The sequence below is a fragment of the Solanum dulcamara genome, chromosome 3, assembly GCF_947179165.1.
Source record: "Solanum dulcamara chromosome 3, daSolDulc1.2, whole genome shotgun sequence".
Taxonomy (NCBI): Eukaryota; Viridiplantae; Streptophyta; class Magnoliopsida; order Solanales; family Solanaceae; genus Solanum; species Solanum dulcamara.
This window is the reverse complement of record NC_077239.1, coordinates 8,952,418-8,971,417: the sequence shown is the minus strand read 5'-3', so window position 1 is coordinate 8,971,417 and position 19,000 is coordinate 8,952,418. Positions and strand designations below refer to the sequence as shown.

The window sequence follows — 19,000 nt, the reverse complement described above, 5'->3', positions numbered from 1 at the left end:
TGGAAAGAATGAATATGGGGTCCTACTCGGCCAGTTCAAGGTAGAATAAACCCATAGACTAGAAAATTTGTAACACCCACTAAAACGTTGTATGTTGGTATTTCAATTCTCGACGAAAAATGATAATGTCTTTGTATTTTGGGCATAACTTTTTATAGAATAGTCCAAATTAGGTGATTCAAATTTTTAAGTAACCACAATATCATTACCTACAACTTTCATGAGAATATATCTTACGATTTGGAGTTTAAATAGATCAAATAAATTAATCTTTGTAAGATATAGTGTTGTGACGGAATAAAGTATTTGTAGAATAAAATTCATATCTCGATGTATCATGCTCCAAATTGAATGATTCTTGAACTAACTGAAACTAGACTTCTATATCTACAATTCTTATGAAGACACTAAATCCTAATAAGGAATTTATCTTGTTCAAATGCAACTTTGAAAACGGATATTCCGTTAAAAGAGATTTCATTTCACCTACCATAGAAAGATCTAGAATCAATTGACATCATCCATGATATCAAAATCCTCCATTTAATTTTCAAGATCATCCTTTGTAATTAATTTTATTTATTGTTAAGTCCCTCCTCCACACCTATAAATACCCACCTTATTTCTTTATTTTTATTCATCAAGCTTTCTTAAGCAACTCTTCTCTCTATACACTTCTTTACTCATTCTCAAATATAGTCTTAGTTTTAGTAGTATAAAAATACTATTTCGGTAATTCTTATACTCCGAATAGTACACAAAATGCTCCGGCAAGAAGAAAAGGCTAGGGGTCCAAGTTTCAATTCGGAGTAAAGCTTATGATTTAAGGTATGTAAGGCTTTCATAGCATCGGATTGAGTTCGTCCATGCGCCAATATTTAAATTCATTATAATTGAGTTATAGTTGAGTAATTAATCCAAATCTTGAATTCTAAATGAATTAATTCTTCTTCTATTGAGTTAGATATATTTATGCATTAATATTATTATTATTGTTATCTCTCATAATATTGGAATTATTGTTCATGGCTACTTTCCCATGAATCCTAATTGATTTGATGTTCATGAATATTTTTACACATGTTTTGAGTAAATATATTGGCTTTTTAATATTTTTATTGATAAAAAAAGTGATATGAATTAATACTATATATGTATTTTATTGAGTTTTGCAAGAGCAAAAGAGTTGAGTTTAAATGAATTTGAGTAAATGATGTTTTGAGCAAGATGTTTTGATGAGATGTAAATGATGTTTTTGAAGTATAATGATTGATGAAGAGGTAATGAGATGAGTTTGATGATTTAAATTAAAGTCCAATGAGACTAGATGATGAGATTAATATGAGCACATATTTTGGGAGTAGTATTGAGCACCGAGCTGGGTAAGAGTTTAATTGACTCAAACTCTAGAACTACATAGCCAGCATAGGATGGAGGTTATGCCTCTTAAGTCCCAAAAAGAGGAATTTGATGAGTGGATCCAAGATAGTGATGTCATTTACCTTGGCAAGGTATTGGATGGATGTGGCAACGACAACGCTTCATTGTATCATCGCTAGCTCATAAGTGATGGTTATCGATTAGAGAAACTCCCAACTGAGTAAGCATTTCTTATTATTATTTTAAATTTGCATTACATATTAATGTTGAGATGATGTTGAGTTCTGAGCTGAGTTTTCCTGAGAGGAATTTCTTGATATATGTCCCTACCTTCCTACCATTTTACATACTCGTACATTCCACGTATTGACGTCATTTGACATGCATCATTTTATGATGCAGATATAGGTGTTAGAGATCCTCAACGGGCGCATCATTAAAGATCATTATTTTTAGCTATTTGGTGAGTCCTTCTTGTATTCGGAGGAACTCTCTATTCTTTTATTATTTTTGAGTATTATGTTTCTTTGAAGGTAGCCATGGACATGTCATTGGTACCATCTGAGAGTATTAGAGGCTTCATAGACAGAGTTTGATGATATAATCGGAGTAGTTTTCCTTAGAAACTACTTCTTCTAAGAATCATCTATTTTTCCTTTGATGTTGATAATGACAAGCCCACATTAGTATTCTTAAGTCTTCCGCTGATGAACAAATGAGTAATGAGACCAAGTGATTCTCTCGGAAGCCAGAGATGGTTTCTAAGTGTCGGCCACGACTAGGGTACCCTCTCGGGGTGTGACAAAATTAATGTGGACGTATAATAAAATGAGGGATCGGACCGTGAAGAGATAGCAAAAATGATAGCTGTGAGTTGTTTTCCTTTTTCATTTGCTTCTTCAGATGCTTTTATTCATTATATACAATAAATTTATAATTCCATGTTTAACGGTATTCCTAGAAGTACTTGTAGATCTGATATTTTTAGATTTCATGGACAATATGCATATTATTTACGTTGGTTATTAACAAATCTTCCATGTAGAGTTTCACTTACTTCTGATCTTAGTCGTGATATAAATAAAAATAATTATTTAACTGTTACTTGTCATTAGATAGATAGTGATTTTATTATGCTAAAACATATTAGCATTTCAATATGATGAAGACCGAAGGCATAATGCACAATTTATTTTTGATTCTATATTAGTGGTTACAAAATATTATGGTCTTGAACACAAAGTTTTATGTATTTCTTTTGATAATGCATCTAACAACACCGCTGCTATTAATTGTTTGAAAACTGAGTTTTTCCCCCTTTAAATGATATTTTTCATATTAGATGTGTTTGTCATTTATATAATTTATTTGTAAAAGATGAACTTTATTTTTTTGAGCCAACAATTAAAAAAATTAGGCATGCAGTTGGTTTTATTCAAGGAAATAATAGAAAGGCTAGACTTAAAGAATTTAAAAGAAAATGCGAGGAAAAGAATCTTAGACCTAAATTAATGTCCGAAGAAATTGAGACTAGGAGGAATTCGACTTATTATTTTTTAAAGACTTGTAATATTTATAAAACCCCTATAACTACGACTTTTAATCAATATGCATATAAATTTTCCGAAGTCATGTTGGAAGAATCTGATTGAACTAAAATTAATGATGTTATTATATTTTTAGAAAAAAATTATTTGGCAACTCTTGAATTTTTCGGTGCTTATTATCTTACTGTTTCTAATATTTTAGCTTATATAGCCAAAAATTTTGTATTGCTTATGGAATATAAAAAGAAAGTTAATTACAAAGATGCTATTGTTGAAATTATAGAAAAATTTTAAAAATATTCTTTTCCTATTCCTCCTATTTATTTAATTGGTGCTATGTTAAATCCTTATATGAAATTTAATATTATGTCTGAATGTGTTCGCCTTATATATACTTCTATAGAAATTGAAAAAGATAAAGATTCTAGTATTTTTAAGGTGATGAGTGATACAAATGATTATATTCAAACATTATATAATCATTATATTGATTTAGTTGATAATATTACCCCTAGTCATACTGTTCCTCTATCTCATCCTTCCGACGAACCATCATCTTCTAAAAGGCAGGCACGTGGTATGCCTACCCATGATTTTTCTAATTTATCTATTTGGAATAGAATACATCCTACATCAAAACGGAACATAAATCGGGATGAGCTTAATTATTATTTGAGACAGACTGCAGAGACCTATGATGAAAATAGTGTCACTACACTAGAATAGTGGAAAAACAATCCAAAATAATATCCAGTATTATCAATCATGGTTAGGGATGTGCTAAATATTCCAATGTCAACTGTTGCATCGGAGAGCGCATTTAGTCAAGGAAGACAGCAGATCGGAAATAATCGACACTCTTTGAGGAGCAATGCTATGAATGTTTTAGTTTGCCTCTGAGATTAGATTAGATCAGAGCGTAGGAATAAAGGAAAAGCAGAAGACATGGAAAAAGACGAAGAACTTGAAAAAATAATGTTAATTGGAGATCCTTCGGCACAAGCTAGTCCAAATTACAGATTTGTTGATTTTAAAAATTATGATCTAATTTCTGTTAATGTTAATACAAATGAATTGGAGAAAATAATTCAAAATATGTAGAAGTTATAATTTATTATATACAACTAATTGTAAGTTTGTAGCTTGTATGTTTTGAATTTTATCAATATATTAATAAAGTCAACTTTTTTCCCTACAAATTTTGTATGATTTTATTAAATAATTATTTTTACTTTACATAATCATCTAAGGAAATTAAATTTGTAGTCACTATAAGATTTTAATACTTAAAAAAATATTATTATAATAAATAGTATATTATGATTATATTTGTTATACATTGTAAATATATATAATGTATAATGTAAGTAATAGATAGTATATTGTGAGTATATTAGATATACATTGTAAGTATATATAATATATACTGTAAGTATATTATTATAATAGATAGTTTATTGTGATTATATTAGATATACATTATAAGTATATCACTATAATAGATAGTATAATGTTAGTATACTTGATATACATAGTACGTATATATAGTATAATGTAAGTATACACATACTAATAGATAGTATATCGTGAGTATATAGTGATAATATTATTATAATAGATAGTATATTGTGAGTATATTAGATATATATTGTAAGTATATATAATATATAGTGTAAGTATATTATTATAATAGATAGTATATTGTGAGTATATTTGGTATATTTTGTAAGTATATGTATAATATATAATGTAAGTAATAGATAGTATATTGTGAGTATATTAGATATACATTGTAAGTATATATAATATATACTGTAAGTATATTATTATAATAGATAATATATTATGATTATATTAGATGTACATTATAAGTATATCACTATAATAGATAGTATAATGTTAGTATACTTGATATACATAGTACGTATATATCATATAATGTAAGTATTACTAATAGATAGTATATTGTGAGTATATAGTGAGTATATTATTATAATAGATAGTATATTGTGAGTATATAAGATATACATTGTAAGTATATATGATATATATTGTAAGCATATTATTATAATAGATAGTATATTGTGATTATATTAGATATACATTGTAAGTATATAAAATGTAAGTATATCACTATAATAGATAGTATAGTGTTAGTACACTTGATATACATAGTACGTATATATAGTACAATGTAAGTATATACATACTAATAGATAGTATATTGTGAGTATATTATTATAATAGATAGTATATTGTGAGTATATTAGATATACATTGTAATTATATATAATATATACTGTAAGTATATTATTATAATAGATAGTATATTGTGATTATATTAGATATACATTGTAAGTATATATTATCACGCCCCGATAGGGTACCCTAGGTGTGACCGGTACTTAGAAGCAATCGCTGGCTCCCAAGTGAACCACTTGTCCTGATCATATATTTACTCATTTAGCCGAAGACTTTGTGGGCTAACGCAATCAACAATTTCAATCCTTCAAATCAGAAACATAGTTTGAAAGGAAACCAATCATGAGTTAAAGACATCAAAACAAATCCATCACTGTCTAGTCTATGAAGCCTCTATCTCTACTCTCTAGATGGTGACGGTGACAATGACAAGTCCATGGCTACCCAAAAAGGAATATTCAAAAGAAAGATGATAAATCTAGAGTGCCTCCGAATGCAAGGAGGGCTTACTAAATCTGAGAGTAGAAGTGATCTTTAACGATGCGCCTATTGAGGATCACTAGTATCTGTCTCTGCATCATGAAATGATGCAGGCCAAATGGCATCAGTACGTGGAATATACGAGTATGTAAAATGGCAAAGTAAAACATGCATCAGGGTAGAATCAAAGCAACTCAAAATCCCAACTCAAAAGAAGAAACAATCCAATCAAGATATCCTAAGTCTAAACAAGAATATGATTTAGACAAGACCAATCATGTACAATCCAATCTAATCCATTTTAATCCAACTCGGAGTACAATCAAGACCTATATGAGAGTTTCTCTTATCTGACAACCATCACTTATAAGCCAGTGATAGTACAATAAACCGACATTGTTGCCACGTCCGTTCATACCTTGCCAGGGTAGGAACGAATCAATAATTATGGATACACAATCAATCAAGTCATATCATGTCAAGATAGTAATTTGGGAAATATTCAACTTTAATGGTCCAATCCTCTCCTACGTTTGGCGACGTAATTATTGGGTTCAAGTTATTACTTACTCTTACCCAATTCGGTGCTCGATATTCCTCTCAAGACTCAATGCTCATAAAACTCTATCCAATCAGTTCAATCTATTTATATCGACAAATCTCATGTGGACCCTTATCAATTTATCAATTTTATCACAATCAAACCTCTCAACCAATCATATTATCCAATAAGTCCCAATCACATCTTTTAAGAGTAGTTAGATATACTTTTATGATAATAATAAGTTGTGTTCCTATTTTATGTCATTCACATTCATAGCTATCCCAATTTATGCTTTTCATTCCAATCAATACATATGCATAATTGTTTACAGTCAATCTAGCCCTCTTTCTCTTCTGTAATCCTTGCTCTCAATGTTCTTGGGCATTTTTGGAGAGAAAAACTCCTTAGAAATTGATATGGGGCAGAATGGTGATCCCTAATGTAGTGGGTTAGATATAGGATGGGTAGGAAAGGTCCAGAATGCCCTTTCCTCAAGCAAAATCTGAAAAATGAGTCCAGTACCCTGCAGGCGAGATAGTGGCGCGCCGCTCCATCACCCAAACTACTACAGCTAGTTTCGGTCACATTAGTGGCGCACCGCGCCAAGCCAACTAATTGTTGTAGCGGTAGTCTTTGGTACAATGGTCATAACTTTTGACTCCGAACTCGGAATGAGGCAAACTCAGTGTAGTTGAAAAGAGGACTAAAAAACCTTTAATTAAATAGGTCATGAGTCATCTAAATCTTAAAATTTTGAAAGTTATGGTCATTTGAAGTTGACCATTATATGAACCCATTCAAAAATTTAGCCGATAGAAATTCTTTGGACTTGGCTTGGTGTTAGAGATCCCTCATTAACCTAAACCACATCTAATACTCTTCAAATACTTAGGAATTGATGCTAACTCATATATACACTTTGAAGTCTTCGAGTTTAAGCCTATACGCCTACGAAGAATGGTCTGAATATTAGCGTAGAGATTTTCAAGGTGTAACATATATAATGTAAGTATATCACTATAATAGATAGTATAATGTTAATATACTTGATATACATAGTACGTATATATAGTATAATGTAAGTATATACATACTAATAGATAGTATATTGTGAGTATATAGTGAGTATATTATTATAATATATAGTATATTGTGTGTATATTAGATATACATTGTAAGTATATATAATATATATTGTATGTATATTATTATAATAGATAGTATTAGGGCTATACAGGGCAAACCGATAAATCGCACCAAACAGACAAACCGAACCAAATCGGAAAAAAACCCGACTAGTGATTTGGTTTGACTTGGTTTGGTATTTGGAAAAAAAACCCGACTATTATAGGGTTGGTTTGGTTTTAACTAAAAAAAAGTCAAACCGAACCCAAACCGACTCGATTATAGATATACTACTTTTAAATTATGTTATACATAAAAATATTTATTAAAATATAATTTATAAATATTTTTTAAAAAAAAATCATAATTTTTGTTTTCATTCTTACATTTAGATTTGAACTTGAGAACCCCATCTAAATAATATACAAAAAAAGTCCATCTTATAAAGTTATATTATAAAGTTAAAACTTCAAACAGTGTTCTGCCTCCATCTTATATGTTGATATTTTGTACTAGAACTCTTTTTAAGAAGCACTGCTCTGTGCTTTTTATTAGATACTATGAAAAATCTGAGAAACCCGAAAAAATCCAAAAAATCCAAAGAAACTCGAGAAAAATTGATATTGAAAAATCCAACTTTTATTGGTTTGGTTTGGTTTATAGATTTAATAACCCGACACAAATGATTTGGTTTGATTTATAAAAAATCCGAACCAACTCGGTCTATGTACACCCCTAGATAGTATATTGTGATTATATTAGATATACATTGTAAGTATATATAATATAAGTATATCACTATAATAGATAGTATAATGTTAGTATACTTAATATACATAGTACGTATATATAGTATAATATAAGTATATAGATACTAATAGATAGTATATTGTGAGTATATTATTATAATAGATAGTATATTGTGAGTATATTATTATAATAGATAGTATATTGTGAGTATATTAGATATACATTGTAAGTGTATATAATATATACTGCAAGCATATTATTATAATAGATAGTATATAAGTATATTTAATGTAAGTATATCACTATAATAAATAGTATAATGTTAGTATACTTGATATACATAGTACGTATATATAGTATAATGTAAGTATATACATACTAATAGATAATATATTGTGAGTATACTTTGCAAGTATATATATAATACATAATTAATTGTATCACTATAATATATAGTATAATGTTAGTATATTAGATATAGATTGTAAGTATATACATAATATATAATTAAGTATATCACTAGAATAAATAGTTTATTGTGAGTATATAAATTGTTATAATTACTTCTAAATTAAATAGATAACGATACACTATATTGATGATTGAATCAAATTTTTGAATACATAAACGCCAAAAAAATAATTAAACCCAATGGGCCCGACCCGGCCCATTAAACCCGACCATTATACCCTTAATGGGTCATGGACCGGATTTTTAACATAGTTTACACTGACCGGACCAGCCCAGTAAGGGTACCGGTCTGACCCAGCTCGGCCCGATAACCGACAATCCAAAAATAAGTGGGACGGTCTGACACGGCCTGGCCCACTTAACACCCTTAGTTTACTTGAGAAATAAAAAGGAAAAATTACTAGGAAAAATACTTTTTAATAAATAATTACTGATTTTAACAATACTTTTTATTTATTACCATTTATAGCAATATATAGCAATATTATGATATATCTACTCTGTATTAAAAGTGAATTATTCATGCAATATAAATGTATTATAAGTGTTTTAAAATATATTATATTTATTTGGTAAGAAATTGACACAATGTATAATAAGTATATTAAAGTATGTGATAAATAAATTATTCATTAATAAAATTTGTATTATATAAGTTTTATAAATTATTCTCGCTAATATATATTAAAATTGTATTATAATTGTATTATATGTATTCAGTGAAAAAAATATTATTGCTATAAATAGTAAATATTTTCTTAATTGTCACGATCCAAATACGGGTGTGATGACACTCATCTCAACCCACCGAGATGAGTCAGCCTAATAACCAACGAAAAGTAAATGCCGAAGTAATTGAGATAAAGCAAGGTTTAACTTTGTCAAAAATAAATAAATAATCTCAAAATCCCCCAAGACTGATTGTCACGTGTACAAGCCACTAATACATTACCGAAGTATGAAAGAGAATACAGTCACAATGTCTTTGTCTCTAGAATAAGACTAAAACATAATAAAAGAGTAAGAGGTGTCCGCTAGATGGATGTAACAGCTACCTCAACACTCGAGATGATAGCCTCAGACGTGGTAGAGAACACTAAGAGATCAAGAAGGTCCGGGCTCACAACCTACACAAGTGTAGAAGCAAGAGGTGAGTACCAAACAACACGGTACTCAGCAAGTGGATAACTAAAACTAAGCAAAGCTCAATAAATACAAGTACTCCTATCCTCCCAACCGAACCTCCTTAACTACAACCTGCATAAAACCAGCCCAACTCTCCACTTGTACAATAATAACAGTAATACAGTCTACGAATACTCATCAATAGTCTCATCAATTAATCATATTAAGTCAAGTTCAGCATATACAGAGCAATAAAGGGGTAAACACGAATTCACAAATATCAACAAAATGCGATGAAATGCAATGAGATGATGCATGTCTGTCCTATCGGTACACATCCACTGAATTACAGTCCGGAACTCATAGAGGACATTTCTGTCCATGTAACCTGCCACGGAGCGTGTGGCCCATCCCCTCAATATATATATCCTGCCACGGAGCGTATGGCCCGACCCCTTTGTTTTATAATACCTGCCACGGAGCGTGTGGCCCGACCCCTTTTGTTTCATATCATTTTCAGTCTCAACACAATATGTCAGAACCAATGCAATCAATTCATGTTCATATAATTCACGATAATAACATGACAACAACAATAATTTTTCCTATCTCACATCAACATAGTCATTTCACATGTCCAAAATCACAACATATCAATTCCACCAATACATGTCATTAGATCACCATTTTATACCCCTCATCTCCATTTTTAAGGTCAATCATACAGTCAATAATCCAGTCCAATTCTCATTACTTCCTAGTATATATGACACGGAAATACAAGCATCTATAAGCTTAAACTGAGGTTTAAAAATTCACTTGCCTTAATTAATCAAGCAATTACTCCGGTACTTGAGCCTTCCCTTTTCGTTGGGCCTCCAAATCAACGTAATCTAGTCAAATAAATAATCACAATAAGATTTTCGAAACTAACAACACCCTTATTACCATATATCTAGCCTAGACCCAAAAACTCACACAAATCTATAATCACGTTCCTAATCTTGATGCCACTTAAGATGTCAACTCCCATATTTTCTGAATTTCAAGCCTAGGGTTAGGTTCTAATTTGCCTAATATAATAAATTTAATGGAATTCATAAAATATAATATACCTAATATTTAATTATCTATCTCAATATATCAAAATTCGGAAACTAACTCATTCTATGTCATTGAAGTCAAATCTGAAATTTTCTTTTCGATTATGTTCACTCATGATAAAATAAACTCACATGTCAAATTTCAGCTAAAACGGATCGTTATTCGACCCCCAAATCAAGATTTTATGTGAAGAACCCTAGGGTCATATTTTCTTATTTTAGTATTATTTCTCCACTAATATACCCTAAAAATATGTTCATAATCGCATAAAAATTTAATGAAAAAGATGAGAATAATTACCTTGACGCTTTGGAATGAAAATCCCTATTTTTCTCTTCTCCTTTATTTTTCTTTTCACCTTTCTTTTCTTTCTTCCTCCGTATTTTTTTTCTTTTTTCTGCGATTTTTTTTCTTGTTTGCCGCCGCTGCACCCATCAGATGATATATATATATATATATATATTATTATTATTATTTATTCCCTTCTTTTTCTTTTCTAAATTAATCATGTACTAAAAATGACAAACCCTACTAACCTAATTTATTAAATATAAGAAAAGTGGTATAAGTATTAAATAAATTAACACTTTAGCCCACTAATTAAATGAATTTTCTAAAATTATCCCTCAACTAATTAACTAAAGTTACCGAATAGTCCAAATAATCCATTAAAATTTTACGGAAAGAGTCTCGTATGAAAGGAGGATGACTCGTTCTCAAAATGACCTAACGGGCCATTACATTAATGTAGTACATTTATGTAAATTTCTCAAATAAAAACGCTAAGCTAGAAAGAATTGACATTAGAGGAAAGAAACTTACAATTTCAAGCCCTAACTTCTGCTTGAGAAAAGCCACAAAAACGTTCCCTTTTAAACTTAATAAGCTCCGAAGTGTTCGATGAATTTGGGAACGGTTTAGGAGTTGGAACAAAAGAGGGAAAGCTTTGGGGCCAAAAAGTATAGCGGAAAATTTATTTGCCGCCACTGTTTACCAACAATAGAATTGTTTTTAGCAATAATGAAAATATGTTAGTGCAAATTTCTTTAATATTTTAAATTTATTGTAATACCCAGAAAAAATGACAACAACATTAAAATATTTACCAACAAAAAAAAAGTCATGGCTAAAAATTTACTCTATACCAACAGCTAAATAAAGTTGTTGCCATCTAATTGATATTTAGCAACAATATTATTGTTGTTGCTAAAAATTTGTTGCAAATTCTATACTTTCTTGTCTTGTAAATTTTCACCAAAATATCTCTAGGAAAATCCTTAGGATAGAATACCTGAGGATTTTTTTATGGAATCAAAATTGAATATAAAATATATATTCTGTTTATGTACCTGCGAATTTACCTAGAGATAATATACTTGCCGATACTTTTCCCCAGGTAATGTCGCAAGTATGAATTTTGCGCAAAATGGTACCAAATTTACATGCGGAATTTGTTGGGAATAAACATTTCACAGGCAATAAATTCAAATATTGTGGAATTTAAAATTTTCGCAAGAAATACCTGCGACAATTTTTCCTAGGTAAGATCCCCATGTAATTTACAGTTTTCTTGTAGTGCCATAATTAATTCAAATTATAGCTATGTTAGCTAATTAACTAGTATATGTTTGCTTATCCACGTAATTTTCCTTATAAATATCTATGTTAAAAGGTAAATTATATATAATATAAAGAGATATTAAGTAGATGTGATATAATAAGGATAAAATGGATAATGCATGAGATAGAGGGGAGAATTTGATGATTGTTCAAAGTTTGGGAGTGAAAATGATTTTCACCCTTTCTTATTTTATTTAAGTTAAGAAATTGCCCTCGACTGTCTAATATTGTTTCTTCAATTTAGAGGTTACATAAATAAGTTATGTCGGATTGTAATAATAGGAGAGTGCACGACATACATGAAATAATTATTATTTTATTTTGATTTCGTTATTTACATGCAATTTTTCATTTATGGTTTTATATTTAAAATTGTTTCATAATTTGATTTAAAAATAAATTTGATTTTTCATATGGTTTTTGCACTTGTTATGATTATTTTCATGCATGGTTAGGGTATATCATATGTGTTTGATTCTCTCGGATGGATAATACGTTAAGTGCCAACGCATTACCAAGTTGGACCCAAAATCTTTGAGGTGTGTATTCTTGAGCTCTCTTCGACCCTGCCGAAACAGCTTTCTTTCTTCAGGTAGTGAAGTCAGGCGTTGAGCTAGAAGTCTGGGTATGGATTTAATCGAACTCAACAATTTTTGTTCAAATAGAGTATTTGTATTAATAAATATTTTAAATGTGTATAAATATTAAGTTTAGAATCCAGTTATTAGCATTTGAAATCGTCGTTATAAAATACAGAAGTCATAAGATTAAAATTTTGGCATGACCTCTACTCAAGTTATTCTTGCCACATAGAATCAAACTTTTTTAGCAAGTCATTTTTAGATGAAGTTCACTATGCATTTCGCCATAATTTTTGAAAAAAATATTTGCCTTTTAAAAAAGTTTCACCATGTGAATGTGGCTAGCAATAATTTGGTGAACCATCCGGTGTAAATAAGCATAATTAACGTATATTGATGAGATAAGAGGCTGAAACACATTTAAACTATAATAAAATTATTAATTACACATTTAAATTATGACTCTTCTAATTTTTTTATTTTTTTATTATAAACCCTTCACAAATAACAATAAAACAAAAAGTTATAAAATATGCAAACACGCATTTTTACTCATTCGATCATCCCAAACTAAAATACACATTGTACCATGACTCTATTGGTATAGTAGATCAAATCTTCAACTATTTTTCCCCCTTTAATTAGTTTTATTTTTTCCAAATTTGTCTTAAACTCTGATTCAAATGTACTTCTTATATATTTTCAAAATAAATTCCTTCTTTGAAGATCTCTCTTTTTAGTCTTGAATTAATGTGTGTTTGCATATGTTACGTTTTAATAAAAATTTTTATCAAATAATTAATTTAAATGTGTAATTAATAATTTTGTGCTACTTAAGGTATGTCTATTTATGGGGTGGCATTGGTTGATTCGGTTCAATTTTAAATATTACCAGTTCGATTTATCGATTTTCAATTTTTAAATATGCTAAATCAATAAGATATTTGTTATCGATTTACGGTTTATCGGCTTTTGGTATTTAACGGTTCGGTTTTCGATTTAACCAATAAGAAAATGCTTTCAAAATAAATATACGACTTCTCCAATAATTTGAGGTGATACAAGCATACAACGAAACAAGCAAATCAGACGTTCTTGTTGTGAATACTCACAATTCACAACCTTAGCCGTCGCCTAACCCTTGCTGTTATCGTTGTAAGTCGTTGTTGCCGCCGTTCTTAGTTCTTTAGATCTTGACGTTGTGAACCTAAAGTAATACTAAAGCCTAAAGGGCAAAGATAGTGTGAAGTGTGAACTATGAGTAGTGTGAACTTTGAATTGTGTAGGGTGTTGATAATCTGCTAAAGTGATTATATTAATATTTTTTGTTTGATACTTTGATATTTATGTATGAGTAAAAATTAAAATAGTAAATTATTATTATTTTAATGGGTTATCGGTTTACCTAATAATTCAAATTAAAAAATCAATGCCGAACATATAAGCCAATAATTTTTTTTTATAAAATAATTAAATAACCGTTAACATATTAAGTCAATAGTAATAAACTAATACTCCCTTAGTTTAAAAAAGAATGACCTCCTTTCCTTTTTAATTTGTTTCAAAAAAATGATCTTTTTCTTTTTTTGGTAAAACTTTAATTTCAAGTTTTCATGTGACATGTTTAAGGCCACAAAATTAAAGGATATTTTGATACATTTAACATAACTTTAATTTAGAACCATAAGATAAAAAAATCTTCTTTATTTTTGTAAATTCTGTGTCAAATTAAACTAGATTATTCTTTTTAAAAAAAAAATAAAAATATTTTTTTCAATTTAATTTATCGATTGATTCAAATTATGCACAACCACCGTATTATATCCTTCGATAGTCGGCAGAAGGGCAAGGGAACAGAGTAGGCGTTACGTTGGGTTGGCAGAATTCCTAGTGACATCTAGATTAATGTGGTTATAAAGAAAACATTGTTGTGAACAGATATCTGGCTACCTAGAGGAGTAGATTTAACAGAAAAGAATCAAATATACTTTTGTACTATTAAAAATAATTTAAATATATTTCTCATAATATTCTTAGCTCAAATATATTTTTTTGTTATATTTTTAATTTAATTATACCCCTTTAACACAAATTTACCCTTAATCGTAACGAAAAAATATATAAAAAGCTCAAAATTAAATAACTCATTTTTAATTTAATTATTCAATTCATGTCCATTATTACTCTAACCATTTTAATAATTGTAAGATATAAAACAATTAATGGACATGAATTAATCTAAGAATTATTTAAATTTCCTACGCTTAATTAGTCCATGTTTATTTTCAAGAATAGTTAGCCCTAATGGTAAAATAAGAATAATATACTCAATTATATCTTGATTTTCTAAAATGACAAGTATTTAAGAACGGAAGTAACAATATGTATTGTAACAAAAATATAGTACACATAGCCTCAGAACAAAAGGGGAAAAAAGAGGACCATCATTCATTATTAGGGGATATACACAACCTTTTTTCCCCCCTTCTCTATGAGCTAGTTTTCAGCCTTCAACCTCTACTTTACAGAAACCCAAACTTGCAAAGAACTTCAGCAGAGTTTTTTTACCCCATTGTTTATCACTTACAAAGACATTCTCTTCTATGGGCTTTCCATTAGACCAATCTCCTCCTCCTTCAACCAATTCAGACTTTTCTACATCTTCATTCCCTCTTGTTACTTCTTGCTTCACATTAAGCATCACCTTTTCTGGGGTTTCTCTAGGATGTGTTATATCGGTATCGGTCGCTACCTCTTGGTTTGTACTCAACTGGACATTTAAAAGTGGCAACATATCAGAATCCATCGACAAATAATGAAAGTTGCAATCAACAATTAGAACTTTAAATGAACTATGCAATGCCTTTGAGAATTGCTAAGTAAAGTCTCATAAAGGCTCAACATTTTAAGTAAAAAGTCTTTTGAGTAGTTGAGATATGCCAGATTCCATCAAGTATACAAAAGGAACCCAACCATACATGTCCTCCGATTATATCTTCTGAATCGGACTAATGACGTATACAATACTTGAATTCTTGATTTAGATACTACGAGTATAATAACAGCAACCATCGACAAAAGGATTGCCCTAAGATGATCATCTTGTTGACATAATGGGGTTACGAGTTTTAGTTTGTGCGTCTTAACTTTCTTGTGTTCTAAGAACATCCATTGTTACAGTGTGATCAAGAGATTCTGCTATTCTCAGTTTTTTTCCTGAGAAAGACTTTAGAGAATGGAAAAATTTGTTCATTCTTGATAATTCAAGCACATCAAGCATAAATGACTCGATATCAACTGGTAAAATGTCTCTATCTTATTTAATTATGAAGACATACTGAGAGGAACTACATTTGCTTAAGACACTTCTTCCTCCATACACATAGCATCGTTAACTGATATGTAAGGGGTCATCGTCACTTGCCAAGCTTATAAAGAAAAGAGACTTTTAAGAGGTATTAATTAAGCAGTTACCTCTGTCACATTGAACTCCTCCGATTTCAATCCAACTGATCCCTCAGTAACAACTCCGTCCATGTGAACTTCACTCAACAACACATTAAACTCTTCACTATTTGATCCAAGTGAGCTCTCAGCAACAACTTTGTCCGAGTGAACATCTGAGGTCAAAACTTGTGTTAAGCCAGGAACCAAGACAGGAATTCTTTCATCCTCCACTAAGATGGACTCATTTTTTGAGCTCAACAGTTCATCATTAAAGGCCATGTCATTCTCGCCAATAACTTTTGCTTCCATTGTGGTGTCCTCATTTCGACCAGTGTTCACATCCTCATTTACTTCAGTGATATTTTCCGCGACTATAGCTAGAACTTCATTAATTTTTTCCTCATTTACATCATCTTTTAGGTCTACAACTGACGGTGGAACCAGATTCTCATCAATTAAAATTTCTGGACTAACTGCAGATTGTTCTGCACCAGGTTCCTCTTCTACAATTGTTTGCAGCTCAGCATTGTCCCAATCTTCAGAAACTGTTATCGTGTTCTTCGTTTCCCATGTTTGAAGAATTCGATCAGGGCCTTGTTGCCACAAGATAGTCTCATCATCTACTGTCATAATGAACTTGTAGCTGATAGTTTTTCCACTAGAGATATCCTAAAATAATCCATAAAATTAAAACATCCTTAAGTTAACTAAAACATTAACCATAATTAAAGATCGATTAGCAACATGTTCTTACCAACTCGACACTCCAGACATGTCCCTCAGACCAGTCAAGTGGCACTGCATTTGATGGATCCCATGAACCGAGCATTGGATCATCGCCCACTAAATAGAAATGCTGACCAAAGGAGCATTCCTTAGTCAATTGAAATTTTACACGAACTGGTTCGGATTGATCTAGAAAGAAAACAACAGTATCAAGTTGATTTAATATTTTGGACAAGATTAAGTTGATCATAAGTATGTGTTACTACATCTAAAGACAATGTCACAGCATGATTGACTTACTTGTATCAGTGGTTTCTGTTTCTTCACTCTGAGCTTGTATCTGAATTAGTAAAAAGTTGAAACATCAATTATATTGGTTAGTTTTGCTTAAGAAAAATTATAAACTCATCTAGTTAGTGTAGATGTCATTTATATAAATGCATCAAGGATTCAACTATAATGAAATCGTAATATTAATATACTGTTAAAAAGATATTATCTTTCTATAATTAGAAATAACTAATTTTAAAATCTTTTTACCTTTAATCAAATAATTTACAGCCACATAAATGTGTAAGATTTGTTTCAGATAACAAATTTCAAAAGTATTACTACTTTCTTTCTCTTTCTTTCTTAAACTATGTGTGTTGTTAAACAGTGTCACATAAATTTAAAAGGAGATGATAATTTCTTATTCTCAACTACAACTAACTTCACTCTGAGGTAAACAATTTGAAATCTACACATTTTGCATCATATAGCAAGCCAACACCTTTCTACTCAAATTTGAATAGAAAGAAACAAATAAATTAAAGGTAAATAAGAAAGATGTCAAGAAGACTAATTTTTTTTCTTTCCAACATAAAATTGTTTAGTACGTAAATCAAACCCCCAAATGAAATTGAAACAAAATACTTATTACCTGAGTGTCAGAAGCACAACTAATAGGATGAATAGTTTTGTTCTGAACAGAACATGAGCTGATGTGAACAATCTTGAAACTTGACAATCCAAGAAAGCAAATTTCTGATTTTTTACTCAACGATAAACCTTTGTGTTTATCTAAAACCTTATCCAAACAAACCCCTTTTAATGATGACCCTGTTAAACAATCCATAACTAAAGTTTGAAGCTTTTTAGCCCAACTGGGGTTTCAAGAAAAACAGAAAATGAGAATGATGATTATGTTTTTGTTTTCTCCAGAAACACAGTGTTTGTTGTAACTGTGGGGGAAGAGAGACTGGTGGCTATTAGGGAGTGGAGGTGGGGGTTAATTTTAATATTTTTTTTTGATAAAAAGGCGGAGTGTGGGATCTAGTGAGAGCAATGCTACGATTAAGTATCAGGTGGAATTGAAATTGTCGTGCGATGATGATAAGACTGTTTTAATTTTAATTAAAGATTTTAAATGTGAATCTTGAATGTAAAAAATTTTTTTGTTGAAAATGTTATCCCTAGATTGGCCGTACAGTACACAATTGGCATTAATGTCGAAGAACAGATTCAAAATTTAAATTTTTGTGAGTTTAATCTTTAGAAATTTTAATATTAAATTTATATATTTTAAAGTTATAAATTTATATACACATAAAAAAGCAAAAAATATTCTTAAACTATTTATAAAATATTTAAATATACTCTTCATTCACCTATTTATAGCCCTCACTCTACTTTTTGATCCACTTCTAACCCGAAACCAAACAGACTTTCTAAAATATTAATTTTATTAAGTATTATTATTACGTGGCAGATTTTTATTTGTTGAAATTAAAACCCCACCTTCACATGTATGGACATTTGGAAATTGCGATAGAAATCTAGGTCATGGGGCGGGTTAAATAAAGGAGGCGAAGGGGGTCATGAAGCAGCTTCAAGTCTAATTTGATTGTTGATTCTCC

The 19,000-nt window shown here is 30.0% G+C and overlaps 1 protein-coding gene across 1 annotated transcript; it reads right to left on the bottom strand.

The window, feature by feature from the left end:
* Nucleotides 1-15,290: 15,290 nt before the first annotated feature.
* LOC129882373 (uncharacterized) lies at nucleotides 15,291-18,480 on the bottom strand. The gene is made up of 5 exons (XM_055956633.1): nucleotides 18,025-18,480; nucleotides 17,403-17,442; nucleotides 17,131-17,291; nucleotides 16,404-17,045; nucleotides 15,291-15,699 (listed from the first exon to the last, which is right to left on the bottom strand). The coding sequence occupies exons 1-5, from the start codon at nucleotides 18,217-18,219 to the stop codon at nucleotides 15,433-15,435; spliced, it is 1,305 nt and encodes a 434-aa protein (XP_055812608.1). The 5' UTR covers nucleotides 18,220-18,480; the 3' UTR covers nucleotides 15,291-15,432.
* Between the last annotated feature and the right edge of the window lie 520 nt (nucleotides 18,481-19,000).